The sequence below is a fragment of the Zootoca vivipara genome, chromosome 1, assembly GCF_963506605.1.
Source record: "Zootoca vivipara chromosome 1, rZooViv1.1, whole genome shotgun sequence".
Taxonomy (NCBI): domain Eukaryota; kingdom Metazoa; phylum Chordata; class Lepidosauria; order Squamata; family Lacertidae; genus Zootoca; species Zootoca vivipara.
Window position 1 is genome coordinate 81,756,581 of NC_083276.1, and position 17,472 is coordinate 81,774,052.

General features: G+C 45.8%; 2 protein-coding genes across 3 annotated transcripts in view; one reads left to right on the forward strand and one right to left on the reverse strand.

The window, feature by feature from the left end:
• Positions 1-9,116: 9,116 nt before the first annotated feature.
• Positions 9,117-12,561, forward strand: UBE2L6 (ubiquitin conjugating enzyme E2 L6). Its single transcript, XM_035124836.2, has 4 exons — positions 9,117-9,344; positions 11,145-11,240; positions 11,559-11,745; positions 11,856-12,561. The coding sequence occupies exons 1-4, from the start codon at positions 9,315-9,317 to the stop codon at positions 12,008-12,010; spliced, it is 468 nt and encodes a 155-aa protein (XP_034980727.1). The 5' UTR covers positions 9,117-9,314; the 3' UTR covers positions 12,011-12,561.
• A 1,460-nt stretch (positions 12,562-14,021) lies between these two features.
• Positions 14,022-17,472, reverse strand: part of SMTNL1 (smoothelin like 1) — a 41,729-nt gene continuing 38,278 nt past the window's right edge. For both annotated transcript variants that reach the window (XM_035124815.2, XM_035124795.2), the window contains exons 8-9: positions 15,816-16,023; positions 14,022-14,428 (exon numbers count right to left, since the gene is read on the reverse strand). In XM_035124815.2, the coding sequence (XP_034980706.1) occupies positions 15,879-16,023 (145 nt within the window). In that variant the 3' untranslated portion in view covers positions 14,022-14,428; positions 15,816-15,878. The remainder of the gene's footprint in view (positions 14,429-15,815; positions 16,024-17,472) is intronic.

The following is a 17,472-nucleotide window of genomic DNA, read 5'->3' on the forward strand; positions in this document are numbered from 1 at the left end:
ACTTTTATTTTGAAGAAAAAGCAGCCATGAGTTCCCTGATCTGGCCTGAACTCTGGATTTGTATCTGGGTTTCCAACTGACTTTCTCCCCTTGTTTGTAACCCCCCCCACCCACACACACACACTGCCAAAAAAGTGCTGTTTCAGCACTTAAATGCTAAAACGGAGACTTCACCTCACAAATAAGTTATGATGATGCTATGGGCTCACCCAGCTGCCAACATTGCATCTTGAAGTATGCAGGAGACCTGATGCACACTAGACACATAATGCAAGCTATTTCCATGGGCCATGCAAACGGGCAAGGGACTGAGGTGGGCTCAGTGTGGGCTGCAAGTACTTGAGACACTGAATGTAGGTAGGGTTGCCAGAGTCAATAGAGGGCAGGACTTCTGTGCCTTTAATTGCCCTGCTCTCTTTTGAGTCTGGAAACCTTAAAGAGAAACCAGCAGACCCTTTGTTTAATTTCCAAGCAAAGGGTCTGCTGGTTTCTCTTTAAGGTTTCCAGACTCAAAAGAGAGCAGGGCAATTAAAGGCACAGGTGTCCTGTCCACTATTGAGTCTGGCAACCCTAAATGTAGTAGTAATGCCATTCCTTCTCAGGCCAAGCTCCGTTGCCTTATACAGGTACATGTTTGGCAAAATTTCAACAGGCCAGGCTCTTTCTTTTAATATCGTGTCAGCTCCATGGCAGGAAAAAAACCTGCTTCTCTGGAGTGTGTGGGGTGTGTGTTGGGGTGTGTGTGTGGAGGGGTGACAAGCACACGCTAAACAGCAACGGTTTCCGTGCAAAATATTCTGCAAGCAGGGCCTCTCTGACTCATCTTGCAGCTCTCTCAGAAACATCTCAAAAATGCAACCCACCCTTTGTCCAGGTGTGCCTTAAAGAAGCAAGCACACCTGCTGCAAAGAGCTTCCTGTGGTTGATGATGGGTGCCATTGTGACATTTCAGCTATTAGGATAGTTTGGAGCCAATCACAGCAGTTGATTAACCTGGATTGGTGGGCAATTTTGTCCAGTCTTCAAAACTTTGGCAGAATGTGTGGGGTGTAGAACAGGACACTCACGATGCAAAGAATTATTATAAAAAGCAGGCAATTAGTTCGGCGTCACCATACTAATTAAAATATGAAGACAGAAGCCATTGTCAATGCGGCTGTACTGTACATATTTAGCACCAAGGTTGTGGTATTCTCTGCAAGCCCCTCGTTCTAGGTTGCCTTGCATAGGCACCGGGTGCCTGGAGCCTTACGTGTTCCAGCCCCCACAACATCCCCCATGCTATTAAAGAAAATATGTTAAAAATGATTTATAGATGGCATTTGACACCCAAAAAATTAAATAAAATTTATAAAGTAGGATCTAATAAATGTTGGAAATGCCAAGAAAAGATTGGAACATATATACATTGCTGGTGGGATTGCAAAAGAATTCAAGGATTTTGGAACAAGGTTTATGAAAAATTGAAAAGTATATTCAAATTAACATTTGATAAAAAGCCAGAGTTATTTTTGTTAAGTATGGGTTCCCGAAAGCATTCCAAAGGACAGAAGGAATATATTATTATATGCCGGAATGGCAGCAAGGATCTTGATAGCGCAAAAATGGAAGGGGGAAGAGGTACCATCAGTACAGGAATGGGAAGCTAAATTAGTAGAATATATGAATTTGGATAAAATGACAGCCGCTATAAGGAACATACCCAAGCAGAGAACACAAAAAGAGTGGAAACTAGTGGAGGACTACCTTAAAAAGGAAGGTATCAAAATGGATTTGGTAGTTTGCCTATATTAAATAAAGAGAGAAGTTAAATAAATAAGGTAATGGAAGATAGAAAATAAATCGATAACGGAAGATAGATAATAACTGAATAATAAAACAAATATATTAAGAAAGCAAGGTAAAAGAGAATCACAGGAAACGGTATGTTATCATTCGGAATAATTTTAATTGTTTTAAAGGTTTTTTGATCTTTTTTTCTTGAATTTTTCTTTTTCTTTTATTCTTTTTTCTTTTTCTTTCCCCCATTTTTCCATCACCCATTTCCACCACCCTTCTGAGTGATCCCCCCTCCCCATCCCCATCCCCACCCCTCCCCACCCCTTCTCTACATAAGTGCCTGGAAACTTCCATTTCACTGTATCTGAAGAAGTGTGCATGCACACGAAAGCTCATACCAAAATAAAAACTTAGTTGGTCTTTAAGGTGCTACTGAAGGAATTTTTTTATTTTACTTCGATCCAGACCAACACGGCTACCTACCTGTAACCAGAACTATGGAAGGCACCACATTGAGCCGCATGAAATGGAAGTCCATCAACCTCACCAAGAAACTTGCCCAGGTACAAACTGACATCCTCTTTCTATCTAAATGCAAAAACCTGGACATTGTACCTAAGGGTCTTAGAATTAAGAACCCTCTTCAATCAACTTATCCCACAGAATATGCCAGAAAACTATGCCACACTTTATCTAAGAAACTGCTGAAACATCTTATCGGCGTTCTGTATTCCAAACAGAAGTTAATAAAGGAGGAACTCTCTGCACTGGAGAACTCCATCAGGAATCACCCGGCCTGGCAGAAGTTCCACAAGGAAAAACAAACCATTTACCACTCTCAACTGGAGTTACTGAAGAACCAGAAAAATAAAAAACTCTGCAACCTTTCCAACCTACAGGCCACCAATCAAAACAAGATCAACAACATTGTCAATCTTTCACAGCAAACACTCAGCCCAGCTGAGGAATCCGTCCTTTCACGGGGACTATCATTCTGCCCTGCCAAATCCCAACACATGATTCAGTTCTGCGGGGACCTGGAAGCATTTTTCCGCCGTTTACGCCTGAAGGAGTATTTTCATCACACACAAGAACAAGACAAAGTAGAACAAACTACATCCCCACAACACAACACCTCTCAACTTACTGGGGAACAACCATCACCCTCCAAACGCATCAATGAACAGAACATTGACCACCAACTACCACCGAAAAGAAGTTACACAAAAAGGGACTCCACATGGACCCCTCCTGATGGACGCAATACCACACTAGATCTGTACATCGAATGCTTCCGCCACAGAATCCAAACGGATGTGACCAGAAAACACCATCGCTTACAACAAAATCTAAACCATGCTGAAAGGAGAGCCATGGAAAATCTCAGGAACAACCCAGACATTATAATTAAAGAGGCAGACAAGGGTGGAGCTGTCGTCATCATGAACAAAACTGATTACATCCAAGAGGCCCACAGACAACTTTCCAATACTGCCTTTTACATGAAATTGGACTCAGACCCCACACAAGCATACAAAAAAGAACTGAACAAGATTATTAAGGAGCTACCCCTACACATCCAAGAACAGATCCTCACAAACACACCAGCGGAACCTCGGCCAGGAACTTTCTATCTTCTACCCAAAATACACAAACCAGGAAACCCAGGACGCCCCATCATCTCAGGTATTGGCACCATTACAGTGGGTGTTTCCGGCTATATGGACTCTGTTCTGAAACCATATGCTATCAGTGCTCCCAGCTACGTACGTGACACCACAGATTTTCTGAGGAAAATACAATATTTGAACAATCTTCCTAACAATACTATACTAGCCACTATGGATGTGGAATCTCTATATACCAACATCCCACACAATGATGGTTTACAAGCCATAAGGAACACCATTTCAGATAAAACCACAGCGGACTTTGCTACCAAACTCTGCCACTTTGTCCTTACCCACAACCACTTCAAATTTGGTGATGACCTGTTCCTCCAGATCAGCGGCACAGCCATGGGCACCCGCATGGCCCCACAGTATGCCAACATCTTCATGGCAGATTTAGAACAACGTTTCCTTAACTCCTACCCACTCAAACCTCTCCTGTACCTGCGATACATTGACGATATTTTTATTATCTGGACACATGGACAACAGACCCTGGAAACCTTCCACCAGACATTCAATGACTTTCACCCCACCATCAACCTAACAATGAACCAATCTATGCAAGAAATACATTTTTTGGACACTACTATAAAAATACAGGATGGACGTATAGACACCACCTTATACAGAAAACCAACTGACCGACAAACATATCTACATGCTTCTAGCTACCATCCCAAACATACCAAACAATCCATCGTATACAGCCAGGCCTTACGTTACAACCGCATCTGTTCCAACTCTACAGACAGAGAATCTCACCTAAGAGATCTACAGCAAACCTTTTTAGAACTAAAATATCCACCTGATGAAGTTAAACAACAGATCAACAGAGCCAGACAGATACCTAGAGAGAACCTGCTGCAAGACAGACCCAAAAAAGAAAATAACAGAACACCACTAGTCATCACATACAGCTCCCAAGCTAAAACAGTACAACGCATCATCAGAGATCTACAGCCTCTCCTGGACAATGACCGCTCCCTTTCTCAAGCTCTGGGAGGAAGACCTTTCATTGCCTACAGACAGCCACCCAATCTTAAACAACTCCTCACCCACAATAATACAACCACCAGACTTAACATGGACACTGGTACCAGAGCCTGCAATAAACCCAGATGCCAACTTTGCTGCCACATACACCCAGACAACACCATTACTGGCCCCAACAACATCCAACATACCATCTCAGGACTATTTAATTGCTCATCCTCTAACATTGTGTATGCCATCAAATGCCAACAGTGCCCTTCAGCTCTCTATATTGGACAAACAGGCCAAACCCTACGCCAAAGGATAAATGGACATAAATCTGACATCAGGAACCAGAAGACAGAAAAACCAGTAGGAGAACACTTCAATCTCCCAGGACATTCTATACAAGATCTCAAAGTAGCTGTCTTACTACAAAAGAATTTCAGAAATAGACTGGAAAGAGAAGTTGCTGAATTGCAACTTATCACCAAGCTCAAAACCATGGAGGGACCTGGTTTGAACAGAGATATCGGGTTCTTATCACATTATACATGATAAGCGATCTTCAGCCATCTCAACCCTTGCTTTTTCATGCAAAACCATTTGCAGTCGTTTGCGGTCATCAACAGCTATCAGTCAGTCAATCACCCATTTCCACCACCCTTCTGAGTGATCCCCCCTCCCCATCCCCATCCCCACCCCTCCCCACCCCTTCTCTACATAAGTGCCTGGAAACTTCCATTTCACTGTATCTGAAGAAGTGTGCATGCACACGAAAGCTCATACCAAAATAAAAACTTAGTTGGTCTTTAAGGTGCTACTGAAGGAATTTTTTTATTTTACTTCGATCCAGACCAACACGGCTACCTACCTGTAACCATAAGGTTCTTATTGTTTGTTTGTTTGTTTGTACCCCGCCCATCCAGCTGGGTTTCCCCAGCCACTCTGGGCTGCTTCCAACTAAAAATTAAAATACATTAAAAACTTCCCTGAACAGGGCTGTCTTCAGATGTTTTCTAAATGTCAGGTAGTTGTTTTATCTCTTTGACATCTGATGGGAGGGCATTCCACTGGACGGGTGCCACTATCGAAAAGGCCCTCTGCCTGGTTCCCTGTAGCTTTGCTTCTTGCAGTGAGGGAACCGCCAGAAAATGATGGGGATGGAGATGCTCCTTCAGGTATACTGGATCGAGGCCATTTAGGGCTTTAAAGGTCAGCACCAACACTTTGAACTGTGCTTGGTAACGTACTGGGAGCCAATGTAGGTCTTTCAGGACAGGTGTTATATGGTCTCTCCAGCCAAGTAATGTGTGCAAAAATGCTTATCCCAGGGCAAAGTGTGCATAATAATGTGTGTATTCATGAAAACAACAAACAAAAATGCATAACTTATGGGAACATTGCTTTAGAATAAAATGTGTATGTTAGGCGAAATTGCATACAAATGTGTATATATGCTGGGGGAAATTAACATTAAAATGCTGAGTAACTTTCATTAGAACTTTCACACATGAACGTGAAGAACTGAAATTAGGACTGGAAAACGAGAAACTCAAATTGACAGATTCTCCCATCCCTCCTTATTTGTCCCTATTCACTTTGGAAAAAATGTTGCCTAGCTGTTTCCCTCCATTCTTTTTGTTGTGGATAATCAATAATAATCAACAAATTGAAAAGTTCAGATCACAGTTATACAGTGCATCCCTACGCATGCCTACTCAGAAGCAAGTCCCTAGTGAGTGTGTTTAGCATTGAACTGAAGGATCGCTGGACTGCAGTACACAGCTGCCTACTGGTACTGCTAACTACTGGTAGTGGTCTGAGACTCTTAATCTCAGGGCTGTGGGTTCGATCCCCATGTTGGGTGAAAGGTTACTGCATTGCAGGGGGTTGGACTAGATGACTTTGGGGGTGCCTTCCTTTTTTTGCCAATTGTTATTTATTGTTCCCCCCCCCAGTTATTTAACAAACCAGAGCCAAATGACATCAAATTTAATACAAAATTTCCAAAAAGTTGACTTCCCGCTCTTCATCCTAGAGGCGTCCCTGTTCCCCCCCCCACTGCTGCATGATGTTACATATTTATCTCTGACTCACAATTCTTTCCTTATACTGTATTCAATTCCCTTTATGCAATAGCTGTTGGTTCACCAATTCCTGCTCATACATTTACAAAACAATATTATATAACTTTAAAGAACAAAAGAGGCTACACATTCCCCACCTATCTATTTTGTAGCCTTGAGGTCCCTTCCAACTCTATGATTCTATGACACACAGAACCTGGGCGACAAAAGCAACTTCTGGCAAGTATTTCAAGAGATACAAGCAGGTGCTGTTTGACTGGGATTGTGCAGCCTGTCAAAATCAGCAGGTCGTCCACTCTGATGCCTCTAGTCCTGGGAACACTTGAACTGCCTGAAACCTGCCGAACTGGGTTCTTTGCCAGCCGCTGCCAGCCAAGTTATGGAAAATAAATAAATATTTATTTTCAAACTCTGTCACGATTAGGCAACAGCCATTTCGAACTTTTCCATATGTCTCAAATAGGCTTCTATATGTGAAAGCAACAAAGCTGAGTTCCCCCCACTCCACCCCACTTCTGTGAGGCGTGGCATCCCTTTCTTGGAAATAGACACTACCCCATTCATTTCAGTTAAGGCCAATTTGGTGGCTGCAGAATGTGGTAGACAGTGACTCAGGAGGCAGAGGCTTTAGCCACCAAAATGTTTTGAAAGCAGGGAGGATGGTCCACAATGTTCTGAAGGGTGCCTCTCTGAGTTTAGCACCCCTGCCCTACACTTTCCAACCCTTCTTCGCCTATTCCACCCTTTCCTAGTTAACTAGTTATTTTTGGTAGATTGCTGTGTGAACTGAGGTACTTCAGCCATATTTCAGTCTCCTCTAGGTTGGCTCTGCATCCTATGAAGCAGATGGCAGTGAGGGGCAGATACCCAGCTGCTATTAAGGATGATTGCTTCAACTGTGCCAGGCCCTGTCTTTTTATTGGGTACACACTATAACATCCAAAGCACATTATTCATCAAAGGATTCTGGGTACTGTAGTTCATCCTTCACAGAGTTACAATTCTCAACAACTCTTGATAGCACCCATAAGTCTTTGAGGGAACAAGAGTGCTTTAAATATATAGCATGTACACAGCCTCAAATGAAACTGCTTTTACACTCATGCTGCCATACTGACTTTATTACATTTGTTGAAGAGGGGGAAATGTTGTTTGACGCATGTGGGGATCCTCACATTCAGGTAAGCTACGTTTTGAATCGGTGTGTGACTTCTTCACAGGCATGTCTTTGAGTTTTTTCCTCTGCAGCCATAAGGACAAGAAACACACTCCTTGTATATAAGGGAAGGGGGATGTTCTGCGGGTTGGGGGTTTTATGTTATTTTTTAAAAGCCTCAAGCCATTTGATTGCGGATAAAACAATGAGAGATGGCACCCTTGTATTATAGACAGCCACACAACATCACCATCCTTGCACAAGAGGGGAATACTAGCAGGCTTGGAGGAGCCCCACGATTTGCAGAAGTACAAACTATTTTTAAGAGAAAAGAAGAAAGAAAACCCAAGGGGGAAAACCCTAAAACAACCCAGTGAGGACTAAGGACCGTGACACAGAATGCTGAGTGTCTGGGAGGAGGGGATCTAAGAAGGGGGGGGCACCTTGAAAGCTCCAATTCCACTCCTTGCCCCTGAAAAGTAGCAACCCCCCAAATCTGATGGTAATCTGAAATACTGTATTAAAAAGAAAGCAACCTTTTATGCAATAAATTGTTGTAGGGTTGTTGTTTTTTTGCATCCAGTATCAGCCGTGTTGGTCGAAATAAAATTAAAAAATTGTCCAGTAGCACCTTAGAGACCAACTAACTTTGTTCTGGGTATAAGTTTATCCCCACCCTTGTCGAAGATCTACCAGAACTTTCCCCTGGAAAAGGGAAACGCCATCGTGCCAAAGCTTGAATCCAGGGGTGCCGGCCTCCTTTAATAAAATATTGGGGGGGGGGAGGTAACTCCCGCCCCACAAGATGCGGTGCACGCACACCATCTTGAATGGCAATGCTTAAATATTTTTTGGGGGGGCAAAGGGGGACCTCGTCTCCTATGCTTGACTCCATCCTGGCAAGAGGAAGGCACTGAAGGCGAGTGGGCCCCGTGTCCGAGGAACTGGTCAGTCGCCTACTGTGGATGGGTTTGCTCTCCAGTATGCAGCCTGGAGACGCCTCCGGATCCGGCTCTGTCCCTGATCTGCAGGATCAGGGGCATTTAGAATCGCGGCTCACCCTGCCATTCGCAGCCTGCTCCTCAGAGCCACCGTCTGCAAAGGTGCAATCCTTCTTCACCTGAGGAGGCATTCTGGAGGGCAGGCAAAAGGAGATGCAGCCCTCAAGCTTAATTGCGGGATTTCTCTGGAAGTGGAGAGGTGGGGGTCGGGAAAGGGGTGTGCATCATAGCTGCCAAGTTTTCCCTTTTCTCACGAGGAAGCCTATTCAGCATAAGGGAAAATCCCTTAAAAAAAGGGATAACTTGGCAGCTATGGTGTGCATGTCATACATGATGCAAATAATGTCTGTGGTTCACTTTAGGAAGTGATTCCGATTAGCTGGCTGGCTGGCGGGAGTTTATTTTGAAATCGGTGCTGCTCAGCCTCATGCATGCGGCGGGGAAATCCAGATCCTAACCCAGAGAGAGCTTTTGCCCGCTCTTTCGAAAGGAAAACCCTCTCCTCGCATCTCGCGGCGCTCTCTACGAGGCGGAGCAGTAGCGCAACTTGCAGCCAGCCAGCCAGCCAGCCACCCGGCGCACCGAGAAGCAGCAGCAGCAGGAGGAGCCTCGGAAGGCGCTCCTGGAGCGGCTTCAAGCGAAGATGGCGCCGGCGGCCCGCCGAGTGGCAAAGGTGGGCGCGGTGGGCGGCGCGGCAGATCCCCGACCTTCTCTGGCGATCTGCTGTTTAGGAAGGGCTGAAAGGCGGGCCAGGCGGGCTTGTGAAGGTGGGATGTTGGAGGGGAGGGAGGGACACGTGCCCTAGTCTTGCCGGCGCTTTATGGTAAGGGGGCGCTTCGATCCAGCGACGGTTCCCGTCTTAGGATCGGCTTGCCTCTTTTCTGCCGGGGAAGGTTTCATGGACCCTCCACAGCTGGCCACATGACGGGCGAAGCGTTTCTCGTCGCAGCACCGCTAGGCTGAGCCAAGGAGGCTGCACCTCTCGAATGCCTGCCTGCCGCGCAGTTGCCCAGAGCACGGAAGCCCTCACCGGGGTGGGGATGGCGGTGATATGCGTACTTGAACATATAGAAATGTGCTTTTGGGGGTGTGCAAGCTGCCCATCTCTCACGGTTAAAACAATCAAAATCCCTTTAGACTGAGAGACTTGTAAAAAAAGTAAACAGACAGCAAACCCTTAAGTGCAACTTTCTTGGATAACATTTGCTATTAAGGGGGAGTTCTGAATTCATTGTGGGACAGATAAGCATACTGTATGTCAAAAACTACTTCAATTTGGTACGTTTAGTGAAGGTGCTGGGAATTGTGTATCTGAAGAGTAAACTGCTGTTCCCAGGATGATGGTTACTGTATTACTATTACTATTATTTTAGCAATTGTTGACTACAATTTTCAAACAGAATGAAACTGAAATTCTGGTTTGAAGGGGAAATGTCTGAAGGAGGGAGGCTGTGTAGCTCCCAATTCAGCTGCAGTGGAAAAATAGCTTTCACTTTCTGTTAGTTTAGAAGCTGGGAAAGAGCAAGGAAATTGCGCAAAAATATAATGCTGTTGGCAGAATGTCAGTTGTCCTGTGGATGAGAAAAGCCATAGTTTGAGAAAGGAGATATGTCTGCTGTTATGATCTCAACTTCTTGAGGAAGTTTCTGTCAATGAATTGAAACTTAGAGGCAGGGAAGAGAAGGCAGGCCAAGGCACAGCTGGGACTAAATTAGGAAAGATCTTTCTCACTTTTAGAAGATTAATATTTTGCTATCTTTTTTGTAAGGCAGCTTGTGACTTGTTTGAGTGAGGGGAAGAGAAACAAAAATAAAGGTGGTGGATATAACTGATTTACAGGAAGCAAATGACACAAACACAGATCCTGTGTCAAGCATTTGGGAAACCGGACATGTGGAAATGGAAGGTGAGGGTCTTGCCTCCAAGTCCTCCATGGTATGACAAGGCTATATGAGTAGAAGACCAAAATGAAGGTGTTCAGTAGTTTTATGCAGACATTGGCAGTATTGAGATGTCACAAACCATGGTTTGCCCAGGAAGGAGAGATGATAGAAATTGGTGGAAGAGGGTCAGAGATGGGAAAAATACTTTTGAGACACATGAGGATGGGATATGAAAAATATAAAAGAAAAAGTCGTCTCCACTTAATGCCTCTGATTCAGCAAATTCTTCCTAGAAGTGGGAGGCTGTCAGAATACCTTCTGAGTAAATAAATGTCTGTACTTAGCTTGAGGAAAGCCAAGTTCTGGTGCTCCTTGCTATATGTGAAAAGACTGGGATGGAATGGAGTAATTTACAAAGTGGATTGTGCTAACCTCTGCCTCCCTTTTGTGGCTGGTGGGCCTCAGCAATTTTCAGGCAAGTGGTCCTCACTGGAGGTGAAAAGTTTGAGATCCCCTGGTCCAACAGGATGGCCATGCATTGCTGGGCAATTGTCACCGCTAGGCCTGGAACCATCTTTTTGCTTTTTCAGGAGCTGGATGGAATTAAGAAGGCCGGGTTCCGCTGCTTTCGGGATGTGGAAGTAGATGTGAACAATGTCCTGCTGTGGAAGGGACTTCTAGTGCCGGTGAGTTTAGGGAAGGCAAGGAAATGGCTGGGCCCGAATAGCCTCAAAGGCAACACCAATGGCTCAGAGGGGGAAGAGCTTGGCCTTTGGGGTAGGGTGAAGTGACTGCCTCAGGCAATGTATTTGGGCATCGTTCAAAGGCAGCACTGTATCATTTTATTTTACAGAGGAGGGTCCACTCGCTTTGAGGTAACAGAAAGGGTCTGCTTGAGCCTGGGCTTTAATTTTTTTTAGATCCCCACAGCCCACATACAGGGAAGCACGATTTGCTAGCCGCACTGTGAGGTGACTACTACCTTTTCCTGTCCTTGTGCTCAGGATGACCCCCCGTACAACAAAGGCGCCTTCCGGATTGAGATCAGCTTTCCAAGCGAGTACCCCCTCAAGCCTCCCAAGGTCACTTTCAAGACTCAGATCTACCACCCCAACGTGGATGAGAAGGGCCAGGTGTGCTTGCCAATCGTCAGCAGCAAGAACTGGAGACCTTCCACCAAGGCAGACCAAGGTAGGGCCACGGCTCATCTGTCCATTCTGCTGCGCTCTCTCTCTCTCTCCTTGAAGTGATTACATATGTTAGGCTCTTTTCTGACCTTCCTACCTTTTCCTGACCCACAGTGATTGCGGAACTGATCGCGCTGGTGAATAAACCTGACCCAGAGCACCCTTTGCGCGCTGACTTGGCCGACGAGTTTATCCAGGACCACGAGCGCTTTTTGTCCAAAGCTGAAGAGCAGACCAGCAAATTCAGTGAGAAGCGGCCATGCGAGTGACCTGCTGCCCTCCTGAACCCCTGCCTGCCTCACTGGCTGGCTGGAACCTTCCACATAGGCACGGTCCCAGTGGGATGAAATGCAAGTGGGACCACGGAAGCTGTCCCCACCGTTGCATTATCAATAAAGGAATGTACACGGTGGGATCCTGCATTGCTCTGGCTCATGACACTAATTCTGCATCTGAGGGGGAGGAGACTTCAGCCCTGGGGAGGAGAGACTTTGGTTTGGACTCTTGGAAGTGAAATGTTGTGCTTTCTCCTTGCATTCGTTGGCGTTTGGATGACCTTTCTTGCTTTCTTACAGTTTTGCTTTTAACTTTAACTCGGTCCCCGCTCTAAACATTCCTGGGGAGAGGCACAAATGACTTCCTTTAGTTTGTCCAAGGCAGCTTTCTCATCGGGCATTTACCGTAGAACACTTTGTCCCTTGTTTTTTTAGAGGACATGTACATGTCATTTGTGATCAAAACGTCCTCCTCCCATGTTTTCCCTGTTCATCTTCCTTCCCTGCCTCCTTCTCCAAGCCAAAAAATAATAATCAAACTTTTTTTTTAAAACAACAACAATGGAGCAGCTCTACAATTTCCTCAGACGACCTGTTATGCAGGTGTTCTGGTCTATTGCAGGCTGGTGATGGTCTGTACAGGCTGTGCTGTAACCACTTCCTTCTTGATGGTTTGGATCTCAAAAATCAACTTGGCATTTTAATTCTTCCCTTTCCAGGTATTTGCAGGTATTTCTTGTCTTTCTCTCTCTGACCCCAAATTGGAAGGAGGGGAGAAAACATAATCATGAGTTCAGTGAGGAAAGGGAATTAACATCTCCCCCCACCTGCAACATTTGGGGTTGAGGAAAGTGGGAGGGGGGGACTGCCTCTGTTTCCAGATTTCTAACACTCTCTGAGCAGCTACTCCACTTCCACCTTAAAACACAGCAGTGAGGACTGAGTGCTGCTAATTGTCCACATCTGGAACTGGAAGCAGAGATGGCCAGTGGCCACTGGGACTCTTGGGACAGAAGGCAGAGGGAGCAGTAAGTGGAGTCAGAGCCTTTGATAAGCAAAGGCAACTCATTTTAGTTTTGACCACATCCTCTTTCCTGCTGAGTCTTACAAGGGCAACCTTGAGTCTAAGAAGGGGGAAGCTGGCTGCTAGGAGCACTCCCTGGACTGGTTGTAAGAAGGTAGGCAGGTGGGGGACTGGTTGAGGGCAGACTGAAGTTGGTGGGGCAATGCCCCATTCTCCCTAATGGGCAACGCTCCACTGTCTGGAAGCGCCCTAACTTAACTTAGCTTAGAGATTTTGAAATAGGTAAGTAATGATGTGATGAGTGAACTGGAAGGCTCTTCCGAGTAGAGCAGGGCAGAGATGTGGAGCTGGCAAGCAATTGGCCTATGTTGCCAAAAATCTGAAGTTAGATTTTATTTTATTTTTAAGCCACTTAAACTGAACAGATTTAGAGACAAGTTCTTGCTTCAGTGGCATCTTACTCCCTAGGAAATGGTGGCTCCTCATTTTTTGAATGCCTTGCACAGATATATGGGAGTAAATGCATTTTCTAATAAAAAAATGTTCTTCCTCCTGTTGTGGCAGCTGGTCTTTCTCATTCTCACTCTGCTGGATCTCTTGCTGTTGGGGTTATCTGGCCTTATTCCTCCCTGGCCACAGTCTCTCATGGCAGCTTGTTTGCTAAACTTCTTCCTAGTGTGTTATCCTAACAGCCTGATCTTAGCCATGCCTACTCCAAGTTGCACAGGGACTTTTGTGCTTAGGACTGAAGCATCTGTTTGGGAGTAACTGAATACTGTGGGGCTTCCTTCCTAGTAAGCAGGCATCGGATGAAGTTGTGTTTTCCCTGTACGCTGCACAGCTGTAGTGTGCCGTGTGCTTAATATCTTCAAGGAGAGCTGTTCATACTATCTCCTTGGTAACCTCACCATTGATGGATGGGGCTTGAACTGTAGTTTGCTTTTTTGGGGGGAGGGGGGATCACAGACACTGCCAGTTGCCTTGGACTTCAAACAGTTGTGCTTTAATGATGCTCGGTAAGGAGACGTGAGCGAGGTTAAAGAGAAGCGCAGCACGGGTTGGAGGAGGACTTGCCAGCATCTGCAGCCAAGAGAATAGTACGTGAAATGGGCAGTGGTAATTTTCTGGAGAGACTTCCTTGTTCCACACCATGCCCGTTTATGACAGAGGCTTTTGGTTCCTTGGAGGCCAGATTGCTGAAGGTGACTAGAAGCACTTACAGGACAGAGTTAATGATCCCTTTCCCCACACATCTGAAAAGCACACTGGCAGAAACTCTGTGCATAACAGACTTAAATGCTAGAGCAAAAGCCACTTTGGTTTGATCCAGTGCAGCACACAAGAAATGGCAGAATAGAGACCAGGGGACATCCCACGTCGCCTTCTCTCTGAAAAGCAAAAAAGAAAAAAGAAAATCCTGAATCTGAGTTCACTTTCGCTTAAGAGAACCTGTAATTTCCAGTGCAGAGGAGGAGAATCCAAAAGGGTTGGAGGGGCATCTTACCTGCAAATAAGATACAGATGGACCACACCCATAATCTGCATCAAAAAACTCATTGGTTGGTTTGCCCTAGTTGGGTTGGAGGGGGAGACCAGTAGTAGGATTATGGTTAGCAAGGTCCCTTGCTTCCACATGTTGTCTGCCACTATCCTGTCACCAGTGCTGCCCGCAATTGCCACTTCACACTCTTATGCTGGGCACCCACTTTCAGCTCATAACCTCCCATTTTAAGCCCTCTTCCCACTAGCCACTGCCAAACCTCCAAAAGCTTCTTGCATGCCAGAACACCTGCCACCAGCCCTCTCAGCCAAAACAGCTATCCATCATCACCCAGTCCTGCCATCTTTAATGCCCCCGTCGTCCAAATATCCTTTTCTACTGACCAAATACCACCAACCAACATGACACCCTTGGCTGCAGCTGTCATATGCTTTGATACCTTTGCTGCTAATGGGGTGCGGGGCTAATTTGAGACATGCAATTGGTGGGTCATCCCTTTGGCTCTACTATGCACATCATTCCCAAACTCTGGAGGTGGTTCAGCAAATTGTGTAGCGTGAGGTAGGGAGGCCAAAGACCTCACTGGGAAAGTCACAGGACTCGATAAAATAATTCTGTTTGGCAGCCCTGATTTAAACCATGGCTCTGTCTTCGACATCCTCCTTGAGCTTTTGATGACTTACCGCTCTGTAAGCCACCTTGGGTGCTTCAAGTTGAAAGTGTAAGGCACGGTATAAATGTTAAAATAAGGTTGCTTCCAGAGATGTGATAATGACTGAGCCAGTGTCCTGCCCCCCATTTCTACTAGCCATTATATATATATATATATATATATATATATATATATATATATATATATAAGGTAAAGGACCCCGGATGGTTAAGTCCAGTCAAAGGTGACCATGGGGTTGCGGTGCCCATCTCACTTTCAGGCTGAGGGAGCCGGTGTTTGTCCACAGACAGCTTTCTTTGTCATGTGGCACCATGACTAAACTGCTTCTGGTGCAACAGGACACCATGACAGAAGCCAGAGCACACGGAAGTGCCGTTGCAGTGGTACCTGTTGCACTGGCATGCTTTTGAACTGCTAGGTTGGCAGGAGCTGGGACAGAGCAACGGGAGCTTGCCCTGTCAAGGGGATTCAAACTGCTGACCTTCTGATCAGCAAGCCCAAGCGGCTCTGTGGTTTAGACCACAGCACCACCTGTGTCCCCTACTGGCCATTATATTACACTCTCACTTAGTGAAGAGGTCCTCCATGGAGCCTTTCTCACCTGTTCTGCCAAACCTTCCCTCCAGCTTCCAGTAAGCCTCAAACGCAAGCCTGCCTTCCATTCTCAATTCTTCTTGGTCTTCACAAGCCCTTTCTGCACCAGGCTGCGGTAAAGCTCCTGGACGTAGGTGTAGATGCATTTGTTGTCAGGGACACTCATGCGCACCATGTCGGCCACATCCAGAAGCTGGGCGCAGTCAGCGAGCTCCCTGGGAAGAGGATGTCAAAAGAGCATCCAGATTTAGCTTGCCAACTTTCTCACCTTCACGGATGCTACAGAACATAACACTCTTAAACCAAAAAACAGTGAAGCCGCCCCACCCCTTTGACTTCGGAAAGTTGGCACGGGATGGATAAGGATTGTGATCTAAAGCGGGGAGCGGGGACGTGCAGTGCTTTGGGTGTTGAATTCCAACTCCCATCATCCTTTGCTGTGCTGGCTGGGGCTGCTTGTAGTGGGAACCCAGCAACACCTGGAGGGCAGCAGGTTCCCCACTCATGAACAAACCATGGCCCATATAATACATTACATGCTAGGGTACAGATGGCGAGACATCCCTATCAGTGCTTTTTGACTCTGGCTTGGTTTACTCCATGTTCCTCAGGCAGATGCGGAAGGTGTAAAGAGACCAGAGGTTTTGGACTACAGCTCCCTACGGCTGGCATGGCATGGGAAAGGCTGTCCCACTACCAAACAAGCCTATTTGCATGCAGAGATCACCTTCCAAGGCCCTTCTCCAGCTTCCCCTGCTTCCAGAGGTCAAGTGACAGGAGAAATGGCTTCCTTGGGTATAGCGCCCTGTTTCTGCCCCCCGCCTTTGATATTTCTTTGGTGCAAAGTGAAGACCTGTTTATTTGCCCGTGTTGTTGTTGCACTCTGATATTAACCTGTGCTGAAATGTACAACTATTACTTTGTTGTTTTTTGTTGCCTGGTTGTTTGAAATGGTTTAGCTGTGCTTTGAATTGCTGTTATTCACACTTAACTTTTCCTCCGCAATTTCCAGGCCCAAGTCCACACTTTACAGCTTAGTGTCTGAGTGTCCCCCCCTTTTTTTTGCTTTGGCGTTTCCCCAGTAAAAGCCAGTTCTTTAAATCTGAATCCGAGCAAACAACAATCTGAATCCGAGCAAACAACAATCTTTTGTTGTGCTTCAGCTTTAAAGAGTGGGCTTTTGCGAGGACACAGTGCTTTAAAGTGTGGGCCTGTGCCTGGAAAGAGCAGAATGGGGGGGGGGAGGTAAGTGTAGATAAGGCCTAGATGTTGTTACATGTACCAGGCAGAGGGCCTTCTCGGTAGTGGCGCCCGTCCTGTGGAACACCCGCCTATCAGATGTCTAGGAAATAAATAATTATCTGACTTTTAGAAGACATCCGAAGTCAGCCCAATTTAGGGAAGTTCTTAATATTTGATATTTTATCGCCTTTTTATTTTGTTGGGAGCCGTTCAGTGTGGCTGGGGAACCCAGCCAGATGGGTGGGGTAATAATAATAATAATAATAATAATAATAATAATAATAATAATTTGAAACAGGTACAGTATAGATTTGTTTACATGTTCACTGCAGCAAACAGCAATGCACCCACAATCACCAGGGTGTGGGTATGTGAAAGTGTGGCCTGGCTCTTCCACCCAACCCAACCTGCCCTATGGTTGT

Coding starts and splice junctions, on each gene's coding strand:
- UBE2L6 (XM_035124836.2), top strand. CDS start 9,315: ATGGCGCCGGCGGCCCGCCGAGTGGCAAAG. Junction 11,241..11,558: donor GGAAGGGACTTCTAGTGCCG/GTGAGTTTAGGG, acceptor CCTTGTGCTCAG/GATGACCCCCCGTACAACAA. Junction 11,746..11,855: donor TTCCACCAAGGCAGACCAAG/GTAGGGCCACGG, acceptor CCTGACCCACAG/TGATTGCGGAACTGATCGCG.